Here is a 13,086-nt window from a genome sequence, read left to right as displayed (position 1 = left end):
ACAATTCAATTGTTGGCATTCTAGATGCCACTCAAAACTGGGTCTTCCTCACCTAAAACATCCACAAATTGTACGGTGAAAAAAGAAAACATCTATAGGTAAAATACACAAGGAAAATCCAACACATCATTTAATCATAACTCATTTCTTTACAACCATCTCTATATATTCTAATTTTAACAATCATGCATCAACTTCACATCACAAATTCACAGTCATATCAATCCATTACAATTCTTGCAATTAACACTATCATTTTCACATTCATATTCTACACAAATCTTACAATTAACACTATGTCAAGGCCACGCCACAACTGCCATAAGTGATACGGCTTAATTGCCACACTTATCCCACACTATGCCAGGGGCACGCCGTCCTTGTAGCATCACTTACCCAAGGGTCGTCTTGTAACACCCCAGTTTTTATTTCATTTTTATTTTATTTTATTGAGGGTATTTTGGTAATTTTATAAATGTATAGGGGTGATTTAGTAGCTTGGAACGGGCTATTCCGGAATTGGAACAGGGCGTTGTAGACACCAAATTTCGTCCGGGGGGGCATACAAATAACAAGATAGGACATCAGAGGGCCCAAAGGCCCAAACCAATTTTTTAGTGGCCCGGAACGGGCCGTTCCAAAATCGGAACGGGCCGTTCCCAAGTCTGGAACGGGCCGTTCTCAATCAGAACGGGCCGTTCTGGGCTTCTAAAAAGCCTAAAAAAATATAGGTTGGAACGGGCCGTTCTAGACCAGAACGGGCCGTTCCGAACCAATCAAGGGGGCTTAAAATCTGTACCCCAGAACGACCGTTCTGAAATCAGAACAGGCCGTTCTGGTTCCCCAGAACGGGCCGTTCTGGTTTCAGAACGGGCCGTTCTAGGGTGAAAATGTACTGCATAACGTTCGGATCCGGAACGGGCCGTTCCGAATCCAGAACGGGCCGTTCCGGCCCACATCTGATGCCTATAAATAGAGAATCTCGGCCAGCAGTAGGGAGGGCTCCAAAATTTCGTCCAGAGCTCGAAATTTCTCTCTTCTTCTCTCTTTCTCTCTCTTGTATTTCTTGAGAGTTTGTGAGGTATTGTAGTGTGAAAAGGTCGCCACAAAGCACCTAGAATCACCATTAGCAAAGCTTGATACGAGGTATTTCAGTCAATCTTCTTCTCTCTCCTTTATTTTTATCTTTGTTTCTTATTTCTAATAAACATCATTATAATAAAAATAATCATGTAGATATTTTAGAGTCAATTGTTTAATTTAAATTTCAAGCATGTAAATAGTCATCAATAAAAGGGGATTTAATATTTATATTATTATTATTTATAATGTTAACTTCGTCATAGGGTACCGATTAAGGGCGTTGTAGGGGTGCTTAATACCTTCCCTACACGTAACCGACCCCCGAACCCAATTCTGGTTATCAAGGCCATTATTGGACTTTTAAAAACCTTTTCTTTTTCCAATATTTTGAGTAAAATATTGGTGGCGACTCCATGAACCTATTTTCAAAACCATTAATTAAGGATTAGTCTGGTGTCCGGGCATTCCTTAATTGATGAGATCTTTAAAAGGATGTCTAAACCATAGGTCGCAAGATCGAAAATTTTCGGGTTGCGACAGATGGCGACTCCACTGGGGAAGTTTAAAGAGGGTCAGGCCCATTTAATTGATGAAGTTAATAAAATAAAAATAATAATTTAAATATTTTTTCCCCTTTACCTTGTTTATTTTCTTTGTTTGACTTTAATATTTGTTTGCCTGTTTAAATTCAGCATTTGTTTGAAATAAAAATTGTACACAATCCTTTGCACACAACAGTTCCCCCTACACCCGGGGGCATGAGGGTAATAAACATAGGGAGTGGTTGACGTACGACCGGCCCAAGTTTTGGCCTTAGAGCCTGCGAGCCTTGTCGGAAATCACACTCAAGGTGATAACCGGTTACTCTAGCCCGAAATACTGCGACAGACCTTAGAGTTTGCCAGGTGACGGCGACAGAGATACTGGGTCCCTATAATGGGGGCACCTTGGGGGCCTTAAGACCAGTAAGATTAGAACCGTCCTATACAATGCACTTTTCTTGCAGGGACCACAGACCAAGGATTTAAACATGACTGTTCGCAGGTGTACATTTGTTTGAGCATATGCGTGTTGCATTTGTTTGTGTTTATTTATTTCAAATAAATAAGAATTACAAACAAGTAGATATTAATAAAAAAATATTGTAAAAATTTTAACTCCCTTCTGTGTATCCTAACTCTAAAGCATCATATAGGGTAGTTTATTTCAAAAAAATAATATATATATATATATAGCAAAAAAATCATGCATCATAACTCTTAGTTAAAAACATGATAAAATTTAGGCAAAAAATAAATATCATACATCTCCTAGGATAGTACATTAGTATACATTCATTAGAAATGGAAGACACATGTAATAGTATGCAAAGAATGTTCTCTAAACAAAAATCAATGAGAATGATATCCGTTGAATTTCTCATATGTCTTTGCATCCTATTTTACGTTTCATATAGATAACACGTCTTCCTTGTAAATAATAAATACGAATAAAAAGGGAAATCTAATTTGTGCGTGTTAGCCGGATAATGGAAATTACTGTAATCAAATGCGAACCTTGAGACATCAAATCGGCGAACACTTATCAGTAATTGGGGGCATCACACGCCCAAATCGATGATTTTAACGCGAAGGCTTTCCCATGCGAAAATAGCAATTGCCGGGATAGGACGAATGACCAATAATGGACGAATCCTTGCTTCTAGGGAATTACAAGACAAGACCAATTAAAGAATAAAGGCATTGCATGACTAAAAACCCGCTAGGATGAAAACCCGTAAAGGGCGTCTTAGGCAAAAATTAGGTTGGAGAAAAAAAGAATCAAAATCCTGATAGGATACGTCCTATGCAAAAGTTAGGGACATATAAAAATAAGAAATGTCTATCTAAGTTGGAATCAAAAGGTGGCTCGAGTATTCCCTTTAGAAAGCAAGAATTCATAAAGGTTTCACTCCGAAGTCGAAACACCCACACTCAAGCAAGTGGGAATGCGTTCTTAACGTAGTTCAACCAATCGTCAACCATGCCTCTCCAGGGGGCAACCTCGGTTAATCTCTCTGTGTATGAATCACGAACTCGGGGCATGCCCGGGCCTTCGAGCTTTGTTAAAGGGGCACGTGTAAATTGAAAATTCTATTTTAATGTCATACACTTTTCTACTTCATTTCTCTTCTCCCTTTTATCTACTCTGAGCCTCGTCAACAAACCTTAAATGAACAAGTACATTTGAAATAAGGACGTCATCAGAAACAATGACTTAATACGCAATGAAAAACACATAAAGATTAATCAAATTGGGCATGACTTGTGGATAAAAATTCAAATGAAATCTGCGCAAGGGGCATCCCTCTTTAATGAAGGAATGAAAGATGATCGCAAATGCTGCAAAGACAAAAGCCTGGCAGGAAACCCACTAAGGGGGCTGCGCAAAAATTAGGGCAAGATCCGCTAGGAGACTCACAAACAAAAAGAGTAGCCTAGGCAAAAGGGAGGATCAAAAGAAAATGTCCGCTAGGGAACACATCTCAAGTAACCTAGGCAAAAGTTAGGACAAAGCAGCATCACGAGCTGAAAACCGAAAGGCAGCTCGGGAAGATCATTTAATCAATATGCAATCCCAAGTCATTGCTTAACTTTGAAGGAAATAATAAGTCAACGTGGAAAATGATTTCCTCACTTTGAATGTGCTTGATCATCAGCCTAAACCACTGGCCTACCTCGACCAGCCATTCTTCTAAAATCTTTTTTGAAAAAAATCCTTTCTAACAAAACTTCTGCAAAAAATATATGTAACCTCTTCCTCTATTTCCTCTTGACCTATATGGCATTAAGATAAATTTGAAAGATACACGAAAAATGCACAGTGAATACTCACAGAGGGAAGGTCGAGATGTCCTCAAACAGAGGTTAGAGACGCTTAACCACACATCGACTGGATAGTCAAGGAGCCACTGAAGCTTGGGCTCAAAAGAACATATCCCGACAGTAATCAAGATTGGCATGGATAAAAAGAAATCGTCAACATTAACCTTAACGCGTGCAAGTTAATTTCCCGACAAAAAAATTGAATTGCATATTTAGGAACAAACACATGAGCATAAACTGCATCGCATGCATATGAGTTAGGGGCATATGGAAGGGCGTTACAAAAAAAATATAAATAAAAGAATCATTCTTGTCTTGCATTTTCATTGCATCCATGCATCCATGCATTCTACTTGCTATGAGTCAAATGGAGTCATCAGGACGAAGCCCAAGCTAAATAGCCAACCATGAGCCAAGCAATGGCAAATAGCGACCCCAAGTGATTCTATGTGCCCACTAAGCAAAGACATGTAAATAGTGGAATAGAATAGAATCGACTGAATAAGCAAAACCATAAGCATGAAGAGGCCATCGCGCCCTACTCCTCAACCTAATGAAGGATGATTTAAGAGAATACCAAGACCAGGAATGACTTCCAAACCAAAGCCAGGAGTGGCTTCCAAAATAATACTCATCAATAAAGATTCAACAAATAACATCATGGGACGAGATCCTTCCACCAATGATGAAAACAAAAGATCAAACAAAAAAAAAAAAAAAAGGCAAGCTTCGTACATGTTGAAAAAGCCGAAGCATTTAGAAAAATAACAGAAAAAGGCAAGCTTCAAACTTGAAAAAGCCGAAGCTAAACAAATATAAAATTTAGAAAAAAAACCTACCACAAGCAACCACAAGCAGGCGCCTGGAGAGGCATCACAATACTCGCGTGGTAGGGGCAACACTGGAATCCCCGCCAGCCATCCACTTCTCTGCCCACCAACACAGGGGCACAACAAACATCTCCTGCCCATCCACTTAGGGGCAGTCTTTCATTCCACAACAATCAATGAATCAAAAGGACTCAGCATTTCGCCTGGAGAGGCATCACAATACTCACATGGCAGGGGCAACACCAGAATCTCTGTCAACCATCTACTCCTTTGCCCACCAACACAAGGGCACCACTTATCAACAATCCTCGTCAAGGGGCAATCACATCATCAACACCAGCAGACGGCCTGGAGAGGCTATGAAAATACTACGGCCTGAAGAGGCTACGAAAATACTACGGCCTGAAGAGGCTACGAAAATACTACGGCCTGAAGAGGCTACAAAAATACTACGGCCTGAAGAGGCTACGAAAATACTACGGCCTGAAGAGGCTACAAAAATACTACGGCCTGTAGAGGCTACGAAAATACTACGGCCTGCAGAGGCTACGAAAAGACTACGGCCTGCAGAGGCTACGAAAATACTACGGCCTGCAGAGGCTACAAAAATACTACGGCCTGGAGAGGCTACAAAAATACTACGGCCTGCAGAGGCTACGAAACTACTACGACAACGAGGGTACCGCCGAGTTCCTCAAAGTCAAAATCGGGACCGCCGTCGAGCTCCCACCATAGGTCCGTTGAAGCCTTAAAAATCAGCACAACTTGATCGAGAGCCACCGTCGAGCCTCTCAAATCAGTGAATGACAATGAGGGTACCGCCGAGTTCTTCAAAGTCAAAATCGAGATTGTCATCGAGCTCCCACCTGTGGGCCGGCTGAAGCCCTAAATATCAGTCCAGCCTGGAGAGGCTGAGCTCATAATATACTCCCTCTTCAACAAGCAACAAATAAAGGCACACATTATCACAAGAGAAACAATGGAGCTTCTACTCGAAGACTGAAGATCAGGTGTACAGTTTATCAACCTTAAGTACGCAATCAATGCTCAACTGCTCTAAAAGGTGAGGATACGAGCAAATACACCTGTCCAAGGGAAGCAACGCAGAAGCACCAACACAGAGACGGGAAAAAGACCCGGACGAAATGTCTACGTCTTTACTTGCCTTTGGAAAAGCAACACAGCTATTCCAAAGGACAAGTAAAGAGGGGCAGCTGTAGACACCCAATTTCGTCCGGGGGGGCATACAAATAACAAGATAGGACATCAGAGGGCCCAAAGGCCCAAACCAATGTTTTAGTGGCCCGGAACGGGCCGTTCCAAAATCGAAACGGGCCGTTCCCAAGTCTGGAACGGGCCGTTCTCAATCAGAACGGGCCGTTCTGGGCTTCTAAAAAGCCTAAAAAAATATAGGTTGGAACGGGCCGTTCTAGACCAGAACGGGCCGTTCCGAACCAATCAAGGGGGCTTAAAATCTGTACCCTAGAACGACCGTTCTGAAATCAGAACAGGCCGTTCTGGTTCCCCGGAACGGGCCGTTCTGGTTTCAGAACGGGCCGTTCTAGGGTGAAAATGTACTGCATAACGTTCGGATCCGGAACGGGCCGTTCCGAATCCAGAACGGGCAGTTCCGGCCCACATCTGATGCCTATAAATAGAGAATCTCGGCCAGCAGTAGGGAGGGCTCCAAAATTTCGTCCAGAGCTCGAAATTTCTCTCTTCTTCTCTCTTTCTCTCTCTTGTATTTCTTGAGAGTTTGTGAGGTATTGTAGTGTGAAAAGGTCGCCACAAAGCACCTAGAATCACCATTAACAAAGCTTGATACGAGGTATTTCAGTCAATCTTCTTCTCTCTCCTTTATTTTTATCTTTGTTTCTTATTTCTGATAAACATCATTATAATAAAAATAATCATGTAGATATTTTAGAGTCAATTGTTTAATTTAAATTTCAAGCATGTAAATAGTCATCAATAAAAGGGGATTTAATATTTATATTATTATTATTTATAATGTTAACTTCGTCATAGGGTACCGATTAAGGGCGTTGTAGGGGTGCTTAATACCTTCCCTACACGTAACCGACCCCCGAACCCAATTCTGGTTATCAAGGCCATTATTGGACTTTTAAAAACCTTTTCTTTTTCCAATATTTTGAGTAAAATATTGGTGGCGACTCCATGAACCTATTTTCAAAACCATTAATTAAGGATTAGTCTGGTGTCCGGGCATTCCTTAATTGATGAGATCTTTAAAAGGATGTCTAAACCATAGGTCGCAAGATCGGAAATTTTCGGGTTGCGACAGGCGTTCCAAATTACCAAAATGAATGTGAGTTAGTAGCCCAGAACGGGCCGCTCTCAAGTTGGAACGGGTCGTTCCGGACTATTAAAACTGCCTATAACCCTAAATGGGAATGGGCTTGGAACGCGCCATTTCCGAAATATGGCCGTTGTGAGTAATATATGCACACCAGAACGGGCCGTTCTAGTTTGAGAACGGGCCATTCCGGATGTATTTTTTTACCCACGATTTAAGGGTCCAGGACGGGTCGTTCCGGATTTGGAACGGGCCGTTCCCGCGAAGCCTGATGCCTATAAATTGAGCTCTCTACCACTCCCAAAAAGCACACCTCTCATTTTCTGATTTCTTTTCTTCTTTTCTCTCTTCTCTTCTTCTGCACTCTCTAAAGACCGAGGGGAACCCAGCGGAGGAGATAAACCAGATCCTTAGTTTCAGCTACTGTTTATCCAAGTACAAGGAAAAAGGGGATTATTTGTATGCAAAGTTGCATGAGGGAATTGGGTAGAAGAGGAAGCTCGTAGGATTATGAGTAATTTTATAATTATTTCTGTTTGGAGAATTATTGGTCTTATGTGATTCTGTATGAATTTAGGATTATGAATTTATATTTAATTTGTAAAAATGATGATTTGGGAGAGAGAACGAAATTATAGAAAAGTGTCTGAGTTAGGTTTTGGAAAATTGGGAGTTTTACTAATTGATTTAATATTGTATTAAATTGATGATTCAATTGAGTGTTATAATAATTTATAAATGTTATTGCTATATTATATGGTAAAAATTGGATGATCTAGATGTGAATTCATGGTGAATTGCTTGAGGGGTATGTGAACCACTATTTTATTAGACTTATCTATTAAGTGTATGTGATATGGAATTGAGTTATGATATGAAATGTTGTATTGAATATGAATATGATGTGATTGTGATTCCTCACACTAGTGACCAGGGGTGGCACGACCTTGGACAAGAGATGTCACAAGCGTGACCTTGGTATAGTGTAGGATGTGTGAATGTGATTGTGGTTCCTCACGCTAGTGACTAGCTAGGGGTGGCACGAACTTGGACAAGAGATGTCACAGGCGTGACCTTGACATAGTGTAGGATGTGTGATTTCTCATGCTTATGTCGAGGTTGGCACGACCTTGGGCAAGAGATGCTACAGGCGTGACCTTGGCATAGGGTGGGATGTATGAGGCAATTAATACTTATGTTGGGGGTGACACGACCTTGGAGAAGAGATGCTACAGGCATGACCTTGGCATAGTGTTAATTGCAAGATTTGTGATGGATTGGTGTGAAATTGTGATGTGAAGTTGATGCATGATTGATAGAATTATGATATGTAGAAATGATTGTAAATATTTCATTATATAATGAGTTATGATGAGATTACATTGTTGTGTGTTTGTATGTGCTTTACATATAGATGTTTTCTTTTCTCACCGTATAAATTGTGAATGTTTTAAGTGAGGAAGATCCAGCTACGAGTAGCATCTAGAATGCCAACAGTTGAATTATGGGTATGCTCTGATATTGTGACATCGGGACAGAGATATTTTAGGACATAGATTTTTATATGGATTTGGAATTGTAAATATTATTTTGAAAACAATTTGTAAACTCTTGTGTTTCATTTTCTAGATTTTTATTATTGTGGTTATTGAAGAACAATTTTGAAGTTTCTCATGTGAACCCTTTTACCGAAATTGAAAGATTTATTTGTAAGTTTTCATCATTACAATATATGTGTTGGGGTAGTAAGGGTGTTACACGTCTCATCCCTGGTCATGTGTGAGGAACCATAATCATATTCACAATCCACACAAATCTTACAATTAACCTTATACCAAGGCCACGCCACATCTGTCATAAGTGATACGTGTTAATTGCCTCACTCATCCCACACTATGCTAGGAGCACGCCATCCTTATAGCATCACTTACCCAAGGGTCATCTCATCTCTGATCATATGTGTGAGGAACTACAATCATATCACATCAGCATCTCATTTCATGTAAACATACTCACATCATGTTATCAATTCAATATTAAAACAATAGATATAATGTTTCAAATAAAATAAGAAATATTTGTAAGTCTATAACCAAATATAAAAACATGAAAATTAACCCCCACTCTTTTACGTTTTAATACAAACACTTAGTTACTATACCAATGAATTTCATTAATATACAAAATAGCGGTACAATAAAAAATAATTATGAATATATTAGTTTAATGTGTTTAAGTTTATTTTTATAATTTCAAGTTATTGTTAGTTTTAATTTATAACAGAGAAGGTCGATCTAAGAAAATTTATAAATTAATGTATACAATAATTAGTTTAATATATTTGTTGATCTTATTATAAATCATCACATTAATTAATATTTGAAATTAAAAAAGATAAAGTAAATAATACTTTGATTTGTAAAGTATTTATTTTATGCATTATAACATTTGACATACGTAAATGACTGAAAATTTATTCGACCATGTTATAAATAAATAAAAAATCGCGTAATTCAAAGTATAAACCTATTGAATATGTTGGTAAAAAAAATAAATCTGTTAAATATTATATGTATTAAAATACTTATCCAAAATGATATTGCAACATATTATATAAAAAGAATCTAATAACATGCATGTTTTTAATACTTCAAATGATAAAGTTTTATATTATTAAATTTTGTTAAAATAATCAAAGAATTATTTTAAAAAGTTTTTTTTTAGAACATCACACATTAGATAATATAATAGTGGAATTAAAGTTTATATTAAATACTTTAATAATAAAAAAGTCAATATATCTAGACAACTGTCATAAAAAATTACAAAATGTGATATATTATTGTTCCTAATGATAACTTTAAGAAACTACTACAGCCAATGCATGTAAACAGAATGTCGCCAATAAACAAAAATAGAAAGTTGCATTTTAACAGTGAGTGTCAGCTTGCTTCTCAGCGGGTTTCACAAATTTTTTCCAATAAGGGTGTTGTTGCCACACACAATGCATTTCTTCTATTGGGACACCTTTAGTTTCTGGCAGAAGCTTGTAGATGAAGATATTCATGACCACCACGAAAACACCAAAGAAAATGAACAATCCAAACTTCATGTGACACAGCATGGCAGTGAAAATTTGAGCAATGGCAAACGTGAAGATCATGTTGGTGGAAACATTGATACTCTGAGCAGCAGATCGAACTTCAAGAGGGAAAATCTCACTGGGTACCAACCATCCTAGAGGACCCCAAGACCATGCAAATCCTGCCACATACACGCATATAGCTACCACCACTGCTATCGCATACCACGTTGGCAACACACCAGGGTTTCCATTTATTCCGAACTTATATGCAATTGCCACTGTAATCAACATCTGCATATATAAATACCCAAAACATATTTAATTACTCAAATCATGTACACATTAATTAATGTAAACAAAGAGATAAGTAAAGATGGAATGGCCTAGTGGATGTAGTGTTACTATTTAAAAAAAACAAAAAATGCATGAACGTACCTGACAAACGAACATTTGAGCACCACCAAGTAAGAAAAGAGTACGTCTACCAAACTTGTCAACCGAAGCAATGGAAACAAGAGTGGCAACAGCGTTACAACCTCCAGTGATCATAGCAGACATGAGAGAAGCATTGGCACCGAATCCAATGGTTTTGAACAAAACAGGAGCGTAGAATGTTATGACATTCATGCCAGTGAGTTGCTGAAAGGCTGGAATGGCAATGGCCATGGTGAGATGAGGCCTGTAGTGCCTGGTCAGCAAAGAAGCCCAAGGGTGTTTCACAGCTTTGGATGATTCACTCGCTGCAACCAAATCCTTAAACTCCTCCTCAACGTCACTAGTGCCACGAATTTTTATCAACTCTTTCTTTGCTTCCTCCTCTTTACCACGCTCAATCAAGGAAGTGGGTGTGTCGGGGAGAAAGATTGCACCCAAAATAATCATTATGGCAGGAACCGCAGCAAAACCCAAACTGTAGCGCCAACCTTGTCCATTGTCCATGTTGGAGAAAACATAGTTGAGAACATTGGCCACAAATAAGCCTATGGTGATCAACAACTGGAACATCATGTTAAGAGCTCCTCTGTACTTGTAGGGAGCAACCTCAGACACGTAAATTGGGACAGACTGATTGGAGCATCCGATTCCGCAACCGAGAAGCAAGCGACCAACGATAAGCATCCACACACGTTGGGCGAATGCATTCAATCCAGCACCGCCCAAGAAAAGCACACCACCACAAATCATGGTCAGTCTTCTTCCGAACACTCGAGTTACCGTCGATGCTCCGATTGATGACACTAGAGCAGCCAAATATAGAGACGAGGTAAATAATGTTAACACTTGGCTATCGAATTTGCAGTACTGGTTCACCGAGGCTGTTATGTTGTGCTCCTTTTCATACACATCTGGGAAAAATTTCTTCAAGAATGGATCCATAGACGTAACTCCACCTGTCAGTAGTCAACAAATTATTAATCATCATACTTATAATTAAACAAAACATTATAATCATATATCTTTCATGTGTCTCTTATCTTTCATTAAAAATAATCAAATAAAAAATAACACATTATAACGTTAATTTTGTATGAAATTACAAACCCGAGATGCCGAGATCGTAGCCAAAAATTAGCCCTCCAAATGCAGCCACCAAACAAGTGATGAAAACCCTGAAAGTAAGCTTTCCAGGATAATCTTTTCCAGAGGCATTGCCTCCAACTATCACGCCTCCTGCCATTTTCCTAACTGATGGAGAGAGTAGAAAAGTGTCAGTAGTAACTGAGGGAGAGAAGACTGAGTGAGTGCAGAAGAACCCTTCCACCTTCAAATATATAAGCAACTAAAAAGATAATAACAAAATATTATATATATTATATATATAACTAAATTTTATAATATTATATATATAATTAAATATTATATTTGAATATATAGACTATATTTAAAATTTATATTTTAAATATATAAATTATATTTTATATTTAAAATAAATAATTTATATTGTGAAAAAAGATGATTTTTAATTATTAATAATTTAAAAAATATATATTAAATTTTTATTCATAAGTAAATGTGATAAATAAAAAATTAAATTAGATAAAAGATAGGAGTGTTCATTGGATTAAATCAATAAGACAAATCCAATATTTATAGCTAAATCATTTCTAAGAAATAATTTCTTCATGAATTTATATTATTTAAAGCTAAATAATTTAAGTTTATTACTTAAGACATGTCTTAATTACTTTTTTTTTATAAAATGTGTCTAGGATTGGGCGGGGAAAACAGGATGAGGGAATACTTTATATATCGAATTATTAAGATTATTATATGATTAAGATTACAACTAAATAATTTGAATTTATAATTAGTTATAATTATTTAACACATGTCTTTATATGTGTTTTAAAAAATATATATGAGATTGAGTGGAATAAAAAAAAATTGAAAGATTATCCTGAATTTAGTATTATTATGATTAAGATATATTTTTTATTTAAAAAAATGTGTTTGAGAGAGAATGGGATAACATGATATAAGACTATCCTAGATTTATTATTACTAAGATAAAAGTAAGATTACAACTAAATAATTTAAATTTATAATTAGTTATAATTACCTAACACATGTCTTAATTTTTGTTTTAAAAACATGCATTTAAGATTTAGCGAGAAAACAAGATGCCAGGGAAACTATACTATATTTAGTATTATTAGAATTAAGATTTTTGTTTAAAAAAATGTGTAGATGAAATATATATGTGTATCTTCAATAAAATCTAAATTTGAACATACATTTATTACGATTAAATAAAAATAATATATTATTAGTATAATTTTTATTTTATTAGTCTTATTGCACCTATAAAAAATTATTTTAAAATGTTTTAACATTATATAAAAGTTAAATTATTTAAGATATATAAATTATAAAAAACTATATATACTATTATTAGATTTTAATTTC

The 13,086-nt window shown here is 37.0% G+C and overlaps 1 protein-coding gene across 1 annotated transcript; it reads right to left on the bottom strand.

The window, feature by feature from the left end:
• Positions 1–852: 852 nt before the first annotated feature.
• LOC145959141 (sugar transport protein 1-like) lies at positions 853–12,225 on the bottom strand. Its single transcript, XM_083077621.1, has 3 exons — positions 11,722–12,225; positions 10,615–11,570; positions 853–10,470 (listed from the first exon to the last, which is right to left on the bottom strand). Exons 1-3 carry the CDS (start codon positions 11,855–11,857, stop codon positions 10,024–10,026), a joined length of 1,539 nt encoding a protein of 512 aa, XP_082933747.1. The 5' UTR covers positions 11,858–12,225; the 3' UTR covers positions 853–10,023.
• Positions 12,226–13,086: the final 861 nt, after the last annotated feature.

Source organism: Cajanus cajan, chromosome 1, assembly GCF_000230855.2.
Source record: "Cajanus cajan strain Asha chromosome 1, NIPB_CcT2T_4, whole genome shotgun sequence".
In the NCBI taxonomy this organism is placed as follows: Eukaryota; Viridiplantae; Streptophyta; class Magnoliopsida; order Fabales; family Fabaceae; genus Cajanus; species Cajanus cajan.
Note: the sequence above shows the minus strand (reverse complement) of the source record. Positions and strands in the feature narration are given on the sequence as shown.

What these genes read in the sequence shown, in the direction of transcription:
- LOC145959141 (XM_083077621.1), bottom strand. Translation starts at nt 11,857, where the DNA reads ATGGCAGGAGGCGTGATAGTTGGAGGCAATGCCTCTGGAAAAGATTAT. An exon ending in CTACGATCTCGGCATCTCGG is followed by an intron (nt 11,571 to 11,721) that starts GTTTGTAATTTC and finishes GACTACTGACAG; the next exon opens with GTGGAGTTACGTCTATGGAT. An exon ending in CTCAAATGTTCGTTTGTCAG is followed by an intron (nt 10,471 to 10,614) that starts GTACGTTCATGC and finishes TTATATATGCAG; the next exon opens with ATGTTGATTACAGTGGCAAT.